The 17982-nt window shown below is 39.5% G+C and overlaps 1 protein-coding gene across 1 annotated transcript; it reads left to right on the top strand.

The window, feature by feature from the left end:
• Positions 1–280: 280 nt before the first annotated feature.
• Positions 281–17216, top strand: grm6b (glutamate receptor, metabotropic 6b). The gene is made up of 10 exons (XM_078247791.1): positions 281–868; positions 6025–6241; positions 8002–8137; positions 8662–8816; positions 9156–9296; positions 9420–9620; positions 10400–10539; positions 11607–12230; positions 12312–12623; positions 15951–17216. The coding sequence occupies exons 1-10, from the start codon at positions 332–334 to the stop codon at positions 16176–16178; spliced, it is 2691 nt and encodes an 896-aa protein (XP_078103917.1). The 5' UTR covers positions 281–331; the 3' UTR covers positions 16179–17216.
• Positions 17217–17982: the final 766 nt, after the last annotated feature.

Here is a 17982-nt window from a genome sequence, read left to right as displayed (position 1 = left end):
ATCTTAAGTCTCCTACGATACCAAACCTGTCATACAAAATTACAAGACAATGTGAATCACAAATGTTTCATTTTTAGGTTGTAACCATTAAAAATGCACGTTGTATTTAAATATTTAACACAGTCACATAGCTTCACTGATGTGACAGACCAAACATATATAAACACAAAGAACCAGGTAGATGAACAGCAATAGTAGTTTGACAGTTTGCAGCCGTTGTCTTCATATTGATCATTATGATGGGATGCTAATCAGACCTCTCTGACTGCCCTCAGGTGTCAAAGGTAGAGGGAGTGGCCTGGTCCTGTCAGTACCTCTGCTGGTCATCATAATGACATCAGAGGCCCGCTCATCCCATCGGTGCTGCTGGCTCAGTTCACCTTTCACATACCAAACATGGCTTCAGCTGATGTGGGTGCTCCTGGTGGGTATCAGCCCGGGCTCTTGGGCCCAGCAGGGCACCCAGCCCCAGTCCATCAAAATTGATGGCGACATCACCTTGGGCGGGCTGTTCCCGGTGCACTCTCGGGGGCCTGCTGGTGTGCCCTGCGGGGAGATCAAGAGAGAAAAGGGGATCCATCGATTGGAGGCCATGCTTTACGCCTTGGACCAGATAAACAGCGACCCGGACCTTCTGCCTAACATCACTCTGGGGGCCCGGATCTTGGACACCTGCTCCAGAGACACCTACGCCCTAGAGCAGTCGCTCACCTTTGTCCAGGCCCTCATCCAGAAGGACACCTCAGATGTGCGCTGCTCAAATGGAGAGCCTCCCATCATCCCCAAACCCGAGAGGGTGGTCGGGGTGATTGGGGCATCTGGCAGCTCGGTGTCCATCATGGTGGCCAATGTGCTCAGATTGTTTTCGGTGAGTTTTCACTATCTCTCTTCATTAAACACTGAAAGGGCTAAATATTTGGGACAGTTCCTCTTTCAGTAAGTAAGCTGATGTGGTGAATCCAGGTGAAAGTCATTATCCCTTACTGGGTTTTTAATCTATTCACAAAGGAGAAAATAGAAGCATGCGAGTTAAAGCAGTGGCTCCCAACCTGGGGGCTAGGATCCCCCAATTGGCCCCAGATAAATCTGAGGGGGCCAAAGATAATTAAGGTTATTATATATATTATTATATATAAAAGTTATGCTTTAAAAAAGAAAACCTTATATATTCTGTTATTTTTATATTTGAAATGCTAGATATTTGGGGCATCCTTTTGGTTGCATGGTTAAGACATGTACCACATAACTGAACCATTACCAGTTTGATTACAGCCCTGTGTTTCCTGTCTCTCTAGTCTGTGTCTGGCAGGAATACCATGCATCTGCCATAAATCAAAAAAAAAGAAAAGTATATATATTTTGGATACTTTCAATTCTCAAAAACCTTTCAAATGAAATAAGTGATTAGGGGTCACAAGTGGCATTGCATCAATTTAATGCGTCACAAACTAAAACAGTTAGTCAATGACCTTCAAACTATAGAGATACTGTGCCAAAAAGTGTGCAACTTTCTGGAATACATCACTTATATTTTCGATGTTTAGTTTTGAACATCGTTTAGTGATATCAGTGACCAGCTGTGCTCAGAAAGAGTACTTATCATGTGTCTGAACATACAAATACAGACATACTGATATAGACGTATGGCTCAAACTAGCTAATGATTCTATTTTAATGAACTTACTTGTTCATGCTCATACTGTTAAATTAGCTCACTGCTGATCTAGTTAAAATGTGCAGGAGCACACAACAGTCTTATTTAATTAATCATTTTATCCACTCTTAGATAATGAATGGGCCATCGTTCACAGTATTGTTATTCCATTCTTCAACTTTCTTTGGTCACCTCTAACTTCTGCACACGTTTAGCTACAAAAAAAACATTCAAATATCAAAATGTTCAGCTCTTTAAGCACATGATGGAACTTCTTCAGCATTTCTGCAATTAAAGTCAATGAGAGCAGGCTTCAAATCCTCTTCTACTTCAAAATCTATCTCCTACTTCATACTTTCACCTACAGACACCAATAAAACTTTAAACCATTTACAAAGAAATCAGCTATTAGGCTCTATCTTAGCAGTTTGATATATTTAATTTTGTGAAAACTAAGTTTAAGTTTAGTGTTCCTTTCAGGAAGTTTATAATGGGTGTGTATTGCGTGACTTACAGTGGGTGACATCATTGCCAGAACACGGAGCCTATCATAAAAAAATCATCTTAGTCCCTTCTCTATAACTTGATCTAACACCCACAATTTTTCCTTGCCATATAACATACATACATCAAAACGTAGGTATGCTTGTCTACTTTCAGCCAATAGGACTTCTACATTTTGCTTGGTGAGCTTCCAAATGACAACAGTTCCAAATCTTCCTCCATTCGCTGCCCATGTTAAACATCCTTGACATTTCCACGCAAAGGCACAGCGAACCACTGTTTTGAATCGCTGATATGCCCACATTTTTGATTTTTCCACATACATTTTATATCAATACGTTCCCAAAGGTTGAAGATGAGGTCATTTCACTTATGCCACCTATAGTTTAGGCTGTCTGAACCTTTCTTTCACAGGTCAGTGTCCCTTAATGGCAGCAGTTTGACACAGGTGATAGATTGTTAGCTGATTAGAAACATCAGCGATCAAAGTGATCTCCTCTGTGCTTACAAACATGGCCACTGATTAGGAAGTAGAACGCAGCATTTTCGTCAAATTGCAACTACAGACGGTAATATGTCGCTCGCTTGCTACTGCTGTGCCACTGTTGTAACACCTACAACTTTCATACAATATGGCTATTATTCAAATTTTAAAGCTATATTAGGTTACACTTTACTTGAAGGTATCTACATAAGATTGACATGACACTGTCATGAACGTGTCATAAACATTATAAACAAGTCAGAAACGTAACGCTTTTTTTTAGTGTCATTCGGTTTTTGTCATGACAAGTTATGGTTATGGTTAGCGTTAGGGTTCATGTGTCATGACTGTGTCATGTCACTCTTATGTAGATACCTTCAAGTGTTACCATCCAGTTTAGCTTTAGCATTAGCTTTAAAAAATATATATATATATTTTCACTTCAATTATTCCATTTTTTTTTTTTACATCAGTGGTGTTATTCAACTGGTCAATGAAATTCATACCAATTAAAACAATTCCCACAACTATTCTCACTACTTCAACTTCTTACAGATTGAAGCTATTAATCCAGTTTAGCATTAGCAATTTTGCTATTCAGCAATCACACGCATTTTCTGCAGGAAATGCATTTTCTAGTTAAGTTTAGTCTTCATTCTGTAGCATGAACACGGTGACTGAGGTTTAATTGCATTTCGCTTATGGATTTTACAAACCTAATTAAGAGTACTCCTCACATTTAATAAAATCATCTCATTGGATATTTTGGTTGATACTATTATACATATGGCCTTATTGCTGCTGTATAGACACATTCAGCACACATTTGTTTCACCTGATATGATTTTGAAATAAGTCATTTGAAATTAATGGAATGAATAATTTGACTGAGTCTCTGCTTCATAGGATTTTGAATCCATTATCATAGGTGGCCTCCACAGGCTAATCTGTGTTATGTGGTCATTGTAGTTTTTTCCCCTTCTTTTACAGATAATTGACCTTTGACAAGTGATTACACTGCTTATAGCGATAGGACATTGAGTCTGTGGAAATCCCACATTATGTCATGTTCTGACCTTGCCTGCCAAGAATCTAGAAATGTCTAAAAATCAACACTAGTCTGGGTCAAACTGGCCAAATTTGTTTTATTTAAAAAAAAATGAAAGCAGAGTTGGTACGGCATTCATTTTATTTAATGTTTTTAAAGATTAGTTTTTTTGGGCATTTTAGGCCTTTATTTCCTCAGGACAGATGAAGACACAGAAGGGGAGAGAGAGGGGAAATGACATGCAGCAAAGGGCCGCAGGTCAGAGTCAAACCTGCAGCGTCGAGGAGTAAACCTCCATATATGTGCACCTGCTCTACCAACTGAGCTAACCTGGCCGCTGGTACCACATTCTTTATAGTAAGGAGGATTGTTGATTTGAGAGCCAAGAAAGGGTAGCCTGTATACAGGGCAGATGTTAACTACAGAATTATAGATCCCACCCTCCACTAAGCCCCTCTCAGCAGCTCAGGACCCTGGGCTGAAAATAGAGCATCAGGGCAGGGGGATGACATTGGTTCTAGGATAATAGCAACTTGTAGCCTGGATGATGGTATGTTTCCTCCTACTGTCCATATGTGCTGCTCTCCGTGCCGCGGATACTTCTAGACTGATGTTCACTATACGTTGACATAAGCAGAAGCTACCACACATGCTGTATTATGTTGCCTATTTCTTTTTTGCAATAAGTGAAAACTGTATTGTAGGAGTAGGGCATTTTATATAATATAATGTATAATTGATGGTGTGTATCATATTATATTATATTATTATTATTATATTTGAATTTTACTCCAAAAAAAATTCTGTATTGTGTATTGTATATTGTATATTGTGTTAAATAACACAATATACAGTAGGTCCAACAGTATATTAACACAAGGCATTTTCTTACAAAACCTTTAAGAAATTACCAGTTAAGGCTGAAATGTTTAGTTGATCAACAGATTATTAACTGATTACTATTACAGCATTTTAAATTTGAGGATTTGCTGCCGTAAATTGAATATCTTTGGGTTTTAACATTATACAATAATTATTAGTTGTAAGCCTATTTATAACGTTGCAATGTATTAAGTATCATCCAATACTCTTGACGATCACCAACAAATTCATGCTTGTCATAACATCTTTATCTTGTACCTGCAAGAAACAGAAGTGTTTGCAGGCTAAGTTAGTGAAGTTTAACCAGAAACTTACTGTAAGTCAGGGCTAAACCACAATCATATTTTCTTGGCTTGATTCTGGAATATCTTGGACAGTTTCAATCATTTACTGATAGTGAGGAGTGGATACTTATGTTACTGATACGGCTCATTGATTTAAGAAAGTGAACTGGTGCAGATGCTTCTATGGGATTATTTTGGAGAGGATTACGTTTTGTCTTGTTCATTACAAATACAAACAATTGAACCTCCTTGCTGACACAGTCTTGTTTGGACACTGATGTCACATGTCACTTAAAGAACTTGTTAAACACAATGACAGAATAATGTTTTTTTGGAGAAAGGTCACACCTGGCTGAGGATGTGGTCAGTAAAATGGAGGGCGACCAGTAAATTTGAGCTTGACAGGGTTAACACACAGCAAATTGAAGCTGCATGTGGCCATCAGAATTAAATATATTGTATGGTTTACAGCTGAGAAATGCTAACCTTTTTCTAGTCTCTTGATCTCTGTCTCTCCCTCTGTGCTTAACGTAATTTGACTAAAACCCCTATAATCCTTCCAGATAATCTGTGAAATGGTTATCTCTCTCCTCTCTCCTTCTCCCTTCACTACCCCCTTGTGTCTACCTTTCTCTGCTCGTCCGCTCCAGAGGGCCCAGCGTTAAGCCACGCTGGGAGACTAGCATTAGCAGGGTCAGGGTTGAGGCTGTCGACATAAACTGTGTCATTAAAGAAGTAGCACACCAGTAAATTAATCTTCTCATCCTTTTTTCCTCCCAAACAAATGCTTTTACAGCTGTGGTTCCTACCATCTGTATTTCACGTTGTCCACATCCTTATCACAGACCAGCTCTGGGCAGATCGCACAGTGAAGTTGCCTCAGTTCTGAGAATTACTGAGAACACAGGCTGTTCAGGAGATAATCGCTCTCTATGATAGTCCAATTTTAGGATTTTTATCTACTACTTGTTAGTATTAACGTGGAAGGGGTCCATTTAGTTTTAAGGTTGTGTCTGTGAGTCAGTGGTGCATCATCCTCTGATATGGTTCACTGCCTCTTCTAGTGCTTTTTTTAATCTTTGGTATAAAATATTGGCCTAATTGTGCTGCTCATGTCTTCCCCTTGATTTGACTCTTTCGTCATCACTGACCCATCCTTGTGTCTCAGATCCCCCAGATCAGTTATGCCTCCACTGCCCCGGAGCTGAGTGACAAGAGCCGCTATGAGTTCTTCTCCCGTGTGGTGCCTCCTGACTCCTACCAGGCCCAGGCCATGGTGGACATAGTCAAAGCCATGGGCTGGAACTACGTCTCCACGCTGGCCTCCGAGGGCAACTATGGAGAGAGCGGTGTAGACGCCTTCCTCCAGATATCCAGAGAAGCAGGTTTTGTGTTTGGCTGTATGAATGTGAATTCCCTGCTGGGACAATTACTCATTTAACAAGACGTGTTGTTCTCACTCATTAAAAGACTAAAATAGGAAACGCAAATCCTTTAATACACAAGAACTAACAGGGCAAACAGAAGTCACTACCTCATATGGGTTTAAAAGCTCAATGATGTTACTAGGGTTCAGGTTTCAGTATTCAGTTAGTATCTTACACACACTGCATATCAATAATTGACAATGCTGGACAGTTGACAGCAACTGCGGTTGTGGCAACCAGAGGATCCTAATCCCCTGACCTTTCCCCTAGTGCCACTATGAAATTTGTGGTTTTGAGTATGCCTCTATTATTATTATTATTATTATTATTATTATTATTCAATGAACGGCCATGGAATTTGGTACCCTCAGAATGAATTGTAGCTAACAACTTTAGTCAACTCCTGACTTTTCATTTAACACCATCTCAAGGTAAACATTCAATTTCCATTATTTTGGTTTATGACCAATTCCTCCAAAACTGACATTCCCATCAGCTATAATTTGTGTTTAGTGCTAATTATCTCCACAGCACTATGGAATAAGGGTTGGCTACACCACACATACATTATTGGAAAGGAGAAAAAAAATGCTCTGGGTTGTTCCTGGCGCTAAGTTCCTGGCGCAGCGACAGTGGCTCTGCAAAATAATCTCGGGAAGGAACTTGTTTTGGTGGAACATTTGCAACCCGCATAAGAAAACGCCACATACAATATGAAATGAAGTTGCTCACACAAAACAGTTAATCAAATACAGTAACGTGAGCTATTTAAATTAGCAGGACATGTGGTTAAACGTAATTTGCTCTCACCAGTGTACTTCGGATAGCAATCCTGCCAATCGGTCTCAAAATATCCCAGTTAAATAGTAAATGCCGTAAAGACACTCCGTTTTCAGCATGTGGCTTGCTAGCTCGAAAGCTGTTGCCATTTCCCATAGCCAAGGGATTTTGAGAATGAATACACAGACAGAGAGCGGACATCCTGTACATGAGCCACGCGCCGGATGTCAGGCTTTATCTTGGAAATGCACTTCCGTTGAGCCAGACGGTGCTAAATAGCACTAAATGTTAGCAAGCTAACAGGCTAAACTAAGTCGGTGAACATGGTCAACATGATAGCCTACCTGCTAAACATCAGCATGTTAGCATTGTCATCGTTAGCATAGCATGCTGACATTACCAAGTCTTCATGCTGACGTTACCAAGTCTCAAAGCTGCTAGTGTGGCTGTAGACTCTTAGTATTGTAGTATTTATTGGTATTACTCAATGTAATAATTTACTATGCCTGGCTTACAGAATTATTAAGCTTAGGTCTGAAGCTATTCATCTAGAAACTAATAGTCTACATCTATGTTAGCTCTGAGAGGCTGTACTGAGGCAAAGTGGTGCTATGAGCTAAATGCTAACTGCAGCAAGCCAACATGCTCACAATGACAAAGCTGATGCTTAGCAGATATATTGTTTACCATGTCAACTATCTTAGTTTAGCGTATTAGCATGCTAACATTTGCTAATTAGACTGACTGAGAAGGGAAACATGAATGTCTAAGTAATGTCATTATATTCTATATAGTCCTTTTAGTAATCTATAATTCACTTTTTAATGTTTCAGTTATGGTATTACTTATAAGTATTATATACTTATTTAACTGTGCAGTGAGGGGAGAAAACTGGGATGTACAGCAAAGCCAATGCATTTCCAATATCTCTGACACAGGTGGGCTGTGTATTGCACAGTCCATAAAGATTCCCAGAGAGCCCAGACCAGGGGAGTTTGAGAAGATCATCAAGAGGCTGATGGAGACCTCTAATGCTCGTGGGGTAATCATCTTTGCAAATGAGGATGACATCAAGTGAGTCAAGCTCTGCTGCACGTTAGGCCTGCTCAATTATGGAAAAAAATCATAATCACGATTATTTTGGTCAATATTGAAATCACACATTATTTAATAAAGTTACTAATTGTCTTTTGGAAATATGTTGCAATTATTGAACTTAAAAAACATACACACAGTTAAACAAATCAACAGTGAAAACACTAAAAACTGTGAAATTTACATTAATACTTTTCCCATTTGAATTTTTTTTTCTCCATTCAGAACACCATAAGAGTTAATCTTCAAAACGTAATGTGCAAAATAATAGTTTTTCTCGATTACTCTGTTTTTGTGATTATTAGGACCCCAAATCGTAATCATGATTAAAATTTCAATTAATTGAACAACCCTACTGCCCGTCATATTAGAGAAAGGAAATCAGCCAGATGATAAGTGTTTTATATTTAATTGTCAAGAATTCGGTTTGATAATCACACTTGGTCTCCAGCAGAGAATTAAAGTGGAAAGTGTGTGATAAAGTATGATCTGTTCTCTTTCAGACGGGTGTTGCAGAGTGCCAAAACGGCCAACCTGACAGGCCACTTTCTGTTTGTTGGCTCCGACAGTTGGGGAGCCAAAAACTCCCCCATTCAAGACCAAGAGGATGTGGCTGAGGGTGCTGTCACCATCCTGCCCAAAAGAGCCTCTATTGATGGTAGGGCAAATTTATTAAATCAAAAATATTACGTCTAACTCTAAACAAAGGATGAAATAGGAATATCTACACTAGCCTGCAACATTTGACAATAGATAAGTCTAATACTAATTCAACAAATAAAGGAAATTATTGATGTTTTGATAATCTGCTAGTAATATTTTCACAGTCATTAAATAAAATGAGTCACAACCATTGTGAAAAGAATTGTATTTATTTGCTGATTTCAGCACAATAGGATTATTGGTATACTGATAACAATCAGAGTGCAGTGGTTTCAAAGCACGCATGACATTTTCATGAAATATTAAATGGGGTCTGGTTTGTGAAATGATTCAGGGTTCGACCAGTACTTCACTTCAAGATCTCTAGAAAACAACAGAAGAAACATCTGGTTTGCAGAATTCTGGGAGGACGACTTCAAGTGCAAACTTACACGCCCTGGCATAAAGTATGAACTTGGTAGAAGAAAATGTACAGGTAAGAATGCTACAGTTTAATGTACAGGGGAAATCCTTGAAAATGAAATTTTAAATTGATCTTCGTTCTGTGTTTGTGAGCAGTGTTGACTCTTCATTTTTTAACGCTTTTGTCATCTGTCAGGTGAGGAAAGAATCAGTCAACACTCTCAGTACGAACAGGAGGGCAAAGTGCAGTTTGTGATTGATGCTGTGTACGCCATGGCCCACGCCTTACACAGCATGCACATGGACCTGTGTCCTGGCTCCATGGGCGTCTGCGAGAAGATGGACCCTGTGGAAGGACAGATGCTGCTCCAATACATTCACTCTGTCAACTTCAATGGTGAGCTTTTGACTTTCAATCTGTTTTTTGTCTCCTTTCTCATGTGTGATGATTTGGATTCAAGAAAGTTGAATTTCCTTCATCAAACTGGACGAGAAACCCTAAGTGACATTTGAGATTGATGCTTGCAAAAATGTTGCTTTTCCACTGCTGCTCCCTGACACTGCAGAGGTTTTAAAAGAAGCACATTTAAAAACGAAAACATTAGAAGGGAGGTCAGCCTGAAGTCGGAAGCCTTGAGATGTTTCTGCTAATGTACCTGGCTACAGAACACAGCACATTTCTTTAAAGCACGTCCCTACCTCCCTAGGGCTGCCTCCTCGCTCTTCCCTATACACAATGCTCCTGCTTTTCATCCACGTCTTTCATAAAAAAGTCACAGTTTAGAAAATAAAAAAATAAAAAGTGTTCTATGAAAGCATCCTATTTACTGCTGGATGACCTTGGTTTGTATGAAAGATTTTGATGGAGTGCCTGCAGGGACCTGAGAGGAACATTCAATTACATTAGGGCAACAGAGCAGAGTGCACTGAAAGACTGTATGTGTGGAGGAGAGCCCTTAATAAAGAGCATCCTGCACTCAGCTTTCACAGGATTGCACAGGACTGAAGAAAATCAACAGAAGCTGTATTCAACATCGTGTGGGTGTTTTCTCCGCCACTAAAGATGGCGGTGCATATTTACAGCTAGAGAGCTTGAATTCTTCCTCCCCTTTTGACTCACTTCTCTTTTTTTTTTTTGATAGCGCACAGGTCATTAAAACTGTCTCCATTAAACAGGCAGCGCAGGAACTGGAGTGATGTTCAATGAGAATGGAGATGCTCCTGGTCGTTACGACATTTTCCAGTACCAACTGTCTAATGTCAGCAACCCCGGCTACAAGGTTATCGGCCAGTGGACCAACCACCTTCGTCTCAATGTAAATATTTGGTTTTGTTCCATTTGAGGTACTACTTCAACTTCTACTAAAAGTAAGACATTTTGAGAAAATTGATACCACTCTCATGTCTACGCTAATCATATAATTAGAGCCAGCTGCCAGTTAGCTTAGCTTAGCACGGAGATGGGAAACTAGGGAAAACAGCTAGTCTGGCTCTGTCCAAAGGTAACAAAATCTGCCTGCCAGAACCTCAAATGCCCTCTAACTAACATCTTTTTTTTTTTTTTTTTAATCCGTAGAAGAAACAGTGTTAAAACGCCAAGTTGTGGTTTTACAGAGGGTTACGTGCAAGACTGTTTCCTGACCAGGTGCAGTAACTTCCTGGAATTAGCAAGAGTCATGCTAGCGGTTTCCTTGTTTCCAGTCTTTATGCTAAGATAAGCTTACTAGCTGCTGGCTCTAGCTACATAGTTAGCATACAGACATGACAATGGTACTAATCTCCTCAGCTAACTCTCAGCAAGAAAGCAAATTTTCCTAAAGTGTCAAACTATTTCTAAATAATTCATCAACGTGTCATTTCCCTTCTTCTCTTAGATTGTGGTTCCTTTGGAACCCCTGGTTGGTTAAATCCACTGACAATTCCTTGTCTTGTTTGAAATTTGGAATTCAATGACTAAAAGAGAGAAAGCAAGCCATGCTTTTTGCAATTATAAATGGAAAGTAAGAAGAATTTAAAAAAATATGGAGATGCAGTTCAGTTCTAGTGCAGTTTTATATCAAAGCAGTCTCAAGACCACAGTTCCTGCCACAACATGTACAACACTACACCAGAAAACGGTTGATAACGGATCTTTTGACAGTTGCCAATTTCTGATCAGATATCCAATTCATCATCCGGAAGCCTGATCATTATATCAGTATATCAGGCGTTGTGACTCTTGACCCTACTCAAACTGCACATGAAATGACAACCAATGTGCTAAAATTTGTCAGGGACGACATATTTGTGGCTAAAACTGGGCTTAACCCGACAGTGTCTAGTTTAATGGCAGCAGCATATTTCATCTGTAGTAGATGTTTGTTTGTTTGTACATCCACCTTAGCCGGAGGAGATGCAGTGGTCAGGTGGTGATCGTAATATCCCTGAGTCGGTATGCAGTTTCCCCTGTGAGTCTGGAGAGAGGAAAAAGATGGTGAAGGGTGTTCCCTGCTGCTGGCACTGCGAGCTCTGCGATGGCTACCAGTACCTGCTGGATGAGTTCTCCTGTGACATGTGCCCCTTTGACATGAGGCCCTTAAAGAACCGCACAGGCTGCCGGATCACGCCCATCGTCAAGCTGGAGTGGAGCTCTCCCTGGGCCATCATCCCCGTCTTCCTGGCCATCCTGGGCATCCTGGCCACCACCGGAGTCATCGTCACCTTCATCCGCTTCAACGACACGCCCATTGTTCGGGCCTCCGGCAGAGAGCTCAGTTACGTGTTGCTGACGGGCATCTTCCTCATCTACCTCATCACCTTCCTCATGATAGCCGAGCCCAGTGTGGCCGTGTGCGCCTTCCGCAGGCTGCTGCTGGGGCTCGGCATGAGCATCAGCTACTCTGCCATGCTCACCAAGACCAACCGCATCTACCGCATCTTCGAGCAGGGGAAGAAGTCAGTCACGCCCCCGAAATTCATCAGTCCCACCTCTCAGCTTATTATCACCTTTATACTCATCTCAGTGCAGGTATGCATGTTGATGCTTCTTTGACAGACACATCACCTAGATTCTTTGTAGCGGTCTTGACTAACGCTCCTTTCTCTGCAGTTACTCGGAGTGTTCATCTGGTTTGGTGTGATGCCCCCTCACACCATCATCGACTATGAGGAGCAGAAGCCCCCAAACCCAGAGTTTGCCCGCGGAGTCCTTAAGTGTGACATGTCCGACCTGTCCCTCATCTTGTGTCTGAGCTACAGTATCGTACTGATGATCACCTGCACTGTGTACGCTATCAAGAGCAGAGGAGTTCCTGAGACCTTCAACGAGGCCAAACCCATCGGCTTCACCATGTACACGACCTGCATCATCTGGCTGGCCTTTGTACCTATCTTCTTTGGCACAGCGCAGTCTACGGAGAAGGTGGGAAATCTAACATTTTTATAGGCATTACCAACCGCTTGTACTTTACTTGAGTACTTTAGTTTTTATACTGCTTTATACTTCTACTCCACTACAATTCACAAGGAAATTACTAGTTACTTAGATGAAATACAAAACATGATCAACTTCTAAAATATGATGTATTTACAGACTGAACTACCCAACAGTATATAAAGTAGTTAGCTCCACCTCAGCCAATTGAACTATTAAATGCTGCTTACACATTATTGTATCAGTACTAACTATCCCATAATATAACATATATCATGTGTTAATAACATACAATGTTGTTATACAACAACAATACTACTTTTATGTTGGATACTTTAAGTATATTTTGTACATATTTTGCAATAAAATCATGAACGCAGGATGTTTATTGTAATGTTGTATTCTTATAGTGATATTGCTACCTTTAAAAAATACAATGCCACCCAAATAAATTCATAAAAAAATTACATATAATAAAAATGTATTTGCAGATTATTTTCCCAATTTATCAATGTATTTATAAAATGTCAGAGGATAGTGAAAAAAGCCAATCGCAATTTCTCAAAGCGTAATATGGTTTTCAACTGACTCGTTTTATCCCACCAGCAGTTAAAAATACAAAGATATTATATATATATATATTCACATTTTAAAGGTGCAGTAGGTAAGACTTATAAAACTAACTTTTGCTGAAACTGACCCTACGTTCCAGTAGAACTACATGAAGCTCCTCTGGCTCCACCTACAGCCTGTAGTGTGATTTGCAAAAATCCACAGCTCGTTCAGATGCACCAATCAGGGCCAGGGGGGGGGGTGTCTAACTGCGTGTCAATCACTGCTCATGCACACGCCTTCATTCTCCCTTGTGGGGGGAGGGGCTTAGGAGACCGTTTTGGGCTTTAGCGGAAAGACGGGGAGGGACTGAGAAGTTGTCGATGTTCAAATTTTTTGGCTAAGTCCTGGATCTTCCCAATCCTACCTACAGCACCTTTAAGGGGCAAACAGGAAATATTTTGCAGCAATGTTTTAAAAAAGAAAGCAATCTTTTCTCAGTTTTCATCTGGAATCACCAGTTGGTGTTTTAGCACCCATAGCAGGGCACTCTGAGGCCTCGCTGTGCCAACACTTAAAACAATAGCTCATCACATCTCATCACCTCAATGTTTTGGCAGTGTTACCACGTGTCTGCATAAACAACTTTAAAGGTGGTACAATTGAATTATCATTCTTGATATATAATATAATAATGATATAATATAATCGTTATTTTCTTTATGGTTTAATCTATTAATTGATCAGTTAATAGATTCTTTTGTAAAGTTTAGTCCCTCATTTTGTTATACAATTAATGGTCAAATGAATATCAGTACATTCATTTTGTCACAGTCACTTAAGAAAAAGAAGTACTTTATTAATCCCTTTTGGGGAAATTGAATTTTCTCTGAGGCTCTTTTCTGTGGATCCTATTTTAAATAGTCAGGCAAATCCAAAAATATTATTTTTATGCAATACACAATAACACACACTAATAGTAAGAGAGTAAATGAATCCCACAGATGTTCAAAGTAAAATCTGAGTTTGTTGCCTGTCATATCCTATTTGCTTCCTGCTGTACTTACAGGACATCCTTCCTCCCCTATACTGAGAGTTTAATTTAGCCTGTGGGCTATTTCTGCCGTCACAAAGTATGAGGCTTTTGGAAAAATAGAGATATGCTTTGACTAATAGAGAGCGGTATTATGAATCAGTCAGGCTTAAAGAATTAAAGCCCGAGGTGCTTTCAAAGTCTTTTCACCTCCTCCGTATGGAAATGAAGTGAATTAAGAAAAGGACAGGAGGGAAAGAAAGGAGGTCAGATGAGCTGAGGGACGGTAGCGACCCCTCATAGACCAATTCAGCCATCTGATTCAATTAATCACCACTTAGAAAAATAGCTAAATATAGACACTAACTTTTGTCTGGCTTATGGAAATAGTTTTCCATTCTCCTCCCATCCTTTGTAAGACAAACCATGTGAGGGAGATGATTTACCTGCTTTATGTCTGTATTTACATATGGAACATCCGTTAACTGTTCCTGACCCAGTCTCTCTGCTCGGCTCGGGCCAAACACATGCATACAATCACCACAGCTCCTTTTACAAATGGAGAGGTCACTAAGAGAAACTGATGAAAAGCACGCCAGAGATGATAAAATAAACTATACTGTATGGACATCAGCTTGTGAGATACCAGGATGTTTGCTGCTGCTGACGATAGTAGAATGTATGACTTATTTATGGCACAAATATTGCTTATTTATGGACCATATGGCTTGATTTATTCATGACTTGTACATTTTACTTATTGGAGGCAGATCTCAGGAGAAGCCACTTCTCATTACTGTTGGATTTGCAATAAGAGGTAGAGCAGCGAGGAGTAGACATGGTCAACCCATAAATAGTGCCTCATTTCCTGACTAAATATACCAGGTTATAAATCATGTATCAGGGGGAAAACACTGCCTCCTGTGCTTTGAGATGAAAATGGTAAAGACTGCATTGTGACAACCTATAAGATGATATACCCAAACCGTAAATGCAAATGGACGGACGGATAATGAGCAGATATGAATCGATAATTTGTTGAGTAGCTGTGACCGTAGGTGTGTGTAGGGATTAGGGCTGAGTGATTTTTTTTCTGTCAGATATTGCGATTCAGATTCCATTGGCGTTTTTATAAATAAAATTAAAAAAAGTTTAGCTAAAGTTTAATATTCACTGCGTAACAGATAAATGCTAATGGCGCATTATAACATGAGAGCACATCAAAACGGCTCTATATTCTTATGCAAGGATGAGAACATAGATCTGAATTACCAGAAATACATTTTTTCTTTTTAATAAGCATGGGACATTAAACAGTCAAACACATAACATTTATCACAAAAGCTAAAGTTATAATAAAATATCAGTACTTTCCTGTTAACTTTTATATGCCTCAGTTTAATAGCAGCATCTACATATTGCACCTTCTACGACCACATTAAATAAAGTAATATAAAATAAATTAAAAATCCACTGAAAATAGGACATTTCCGTAAACAATCTGTGATATGTAACGTTATCCCAGCATTACCTTTGAAAAAACAGTAAATATTATAGAAAGAGGAATAAAAAATGTTAAACCAAACATTCAACTAAATATTGCACAGTCGATTAATCGCCGTCTTAACGACTAGCTAATCGCATTCTTTCAACTCGTGATTTCGATTTGAAACTGATTAATCGATCAGCCTTAGTAGGGATCATTCTGACCTTCCGTGGCTCTGTTGCAGATGTTCATCCAGACCACCACCCTGACAGTGTCCATGAGCCTGAGCGCCACCGTATCCCTGGGCATGCTCTACATCCCCAAGGTCTACGTCATCATCTTCCACCCGGAGCAGAACGTCCAGAAGAGAAAGCGCAGCTTCAAAGCTGTGGTGCAGGCAGCCACCGTGTCCACGCATCTGTCCCAGAAGTCAAACGGAGAGTCCAAGATTGTGCCGGACAGATCACAGTGAAACAAATAAAACTGGGTCCATGTTTTTCATCTTCTAATGTCACAAGCACTCACTGAGACGGCTGATAAAAAAAATAAAAATAAAAATATCAGCATTTACTTTTTTTTTTTTTTACTTTAGCTGGATTGGTTTTTCTTCCCCTTTACTATGGATTGAAAGACCAGCAAAGACGTTCCTGGATGTTGTTTGTTTTTACACTAATTTAGGTACCTCAGATCTTCTGAAACTGGAAGAAGAAACACAAAAGGAAACAGAAATGCTCACACTTAAAATGGACAGCTTTTTAGTACACTTAAACAAGAAGTGGAAGGATATTGAGCCGTCCTAAAATGGACTGGCTTAAGATTTTTTTTCCTTCTTTTGTAACATCTTTATATACACCTCAACTTGACGAGGAGGTTATCGTTATGGGAAACACTGTTTAGGAAAAATGAAGTTAAGTTTAAATGCCGACCTTTGCCCTACAGGAAGATGTACATGTATAGTATGTGGTATCCCTTGGGGTCAATGAAGCGTTGTTTACTGGCTCCAAAAGCACTGCATGAATTGTGTTTTGTGTGTACATGAATAATTTGAAATATTGTTTGTACGGGGTGTTATGCGTGATGTTTTCTTCTGATTGCACTGGAAGGAACAAGCTTTTAGAATACACCACCATGTCCTGTTACTATTTCTGATAAAGTCCCCTGGGCAGGTATAATGACCCACTTTATTATAATCACCCACGGTAGAACCATTCAATGTCCAATCACTAATACAAAGCACAGGGTTCATACGCACTTTAACCAATACTTTTTCATGACTTTTTGGCAAATTTCCATGACTATGTATTCCTGAAAATGTCATTCGACATTATACAATAAGAATAAAAATCTGTGTTCAAGTTTCCCCTCAGAGGTTTAACAATAAAATGAATGACAATGTATGTGGTTCATAGTGGGATTCGTAATATCGCGCCCCGAATAGAACGTTGAGGTTAGGACGACGTGAAATACATTTATTAATCACATATTATGCTGTGTTTAAAAAAAAACAAAAAAACAACACTGACTTTTCCAAAACTTTCTGGGTCTTTTAATGTTTCCAAAACCTTTCCAGGTCTGGAATTTTTTCAAATTTTTCAAATTCCAAAACTTTTCCAGGTGTTTTCAAAAACGTATGAACCCTGAAAGCATTTTATTTAAATTAGTTGTGTATGCAATTATTACGATAAAAGCTGGTTTTCATTGTGGAAACACTAAATCTGTGGGTGCAAACAGGATAGAAGTGATAATGAGCGGGATATTTATGTTCTACCTGGTACTTTGACTGCTCCACAGTGGAAAACAATGTTTGGCGTTTCCCCATATTGTTTGTCAAAATATCAAGCAATCTCCTCCAAGGCCAGCCTGTAAGGCAACATGACAAGCTACTGTTGTGTTCCTGCATGGGAACCTTGTCAGAAAGCTTCACATCATCAGTTGCAATTGATTGATTTTGTGCCATTCAAAGTACTCCAACACTACAAGTACTCATTTCTGCACACATAATTCATTTAATGAGGCAACTCCTAAAATTACCAACAGTCCCGCATATGCCAGGATATGATTTGCAGTGTACTTTGTTACTAGATCACAATGTACAACTCAGGTTTTTCGAGGATTTCCTACTGTACTGGCGCAGCCTTTTTTTTAAAAAATACAAATAGATTAAGCATTTACTACGAGCAGTAAATTTTTTTTCTCACAGTGCATGAGGGCTGAGATTCTTGACCCCTATGTGAGAAAACACTGTACTGCCCTCTGCAGGAGAGCACACCTCAGTG

The sequence above is a fragment of the Sander vitreus genome, chromosome 4, assembly GCF_031162955.1.
Source record: "Sander vitreus isolate 19-12246 chromosome 4, sanVit1, whole genome shotgun sequence".
NCBI classification, from domain to species: domain Eukaryota; kingdom Metazoa; phylum Chordata; class Actinopteri; order Perciformes; family Percidae; genus Sander; species Sander vitreus.
Note: the sequence above shows the minus strand (reverse complement) of the source record. Positions and strands in the feature narration are given on the sequence as shown.

What these genes read in the sequence shown, in the direction of transcription:
- grm6b (XM_078247791.1), top strand. Translation starts at nt 332, where the DNA reads ATGACATCAGAGGCCCGCTCATCCCATCGGTGCTGCTGGCTCAGTTCA. An exon ending in GCAAATGAGGATGACATCAA is followed by an intron (nt 8,138 to 8,661) that starts GTGAGTCAAGCT and finishes GTTCTCTTTCAG; the next exon opens with ACGGGTGTTGCAGAGTGCCA. An exon ending in CCAACCACCTTCGTCTCAAT is followed by an intron (nt 10,540 to 11,606) that starts GTAAATATTTGG and finishes CATCCACCTTAG; the next exon opens with CCGGAGGAGATGCAGTGGTC.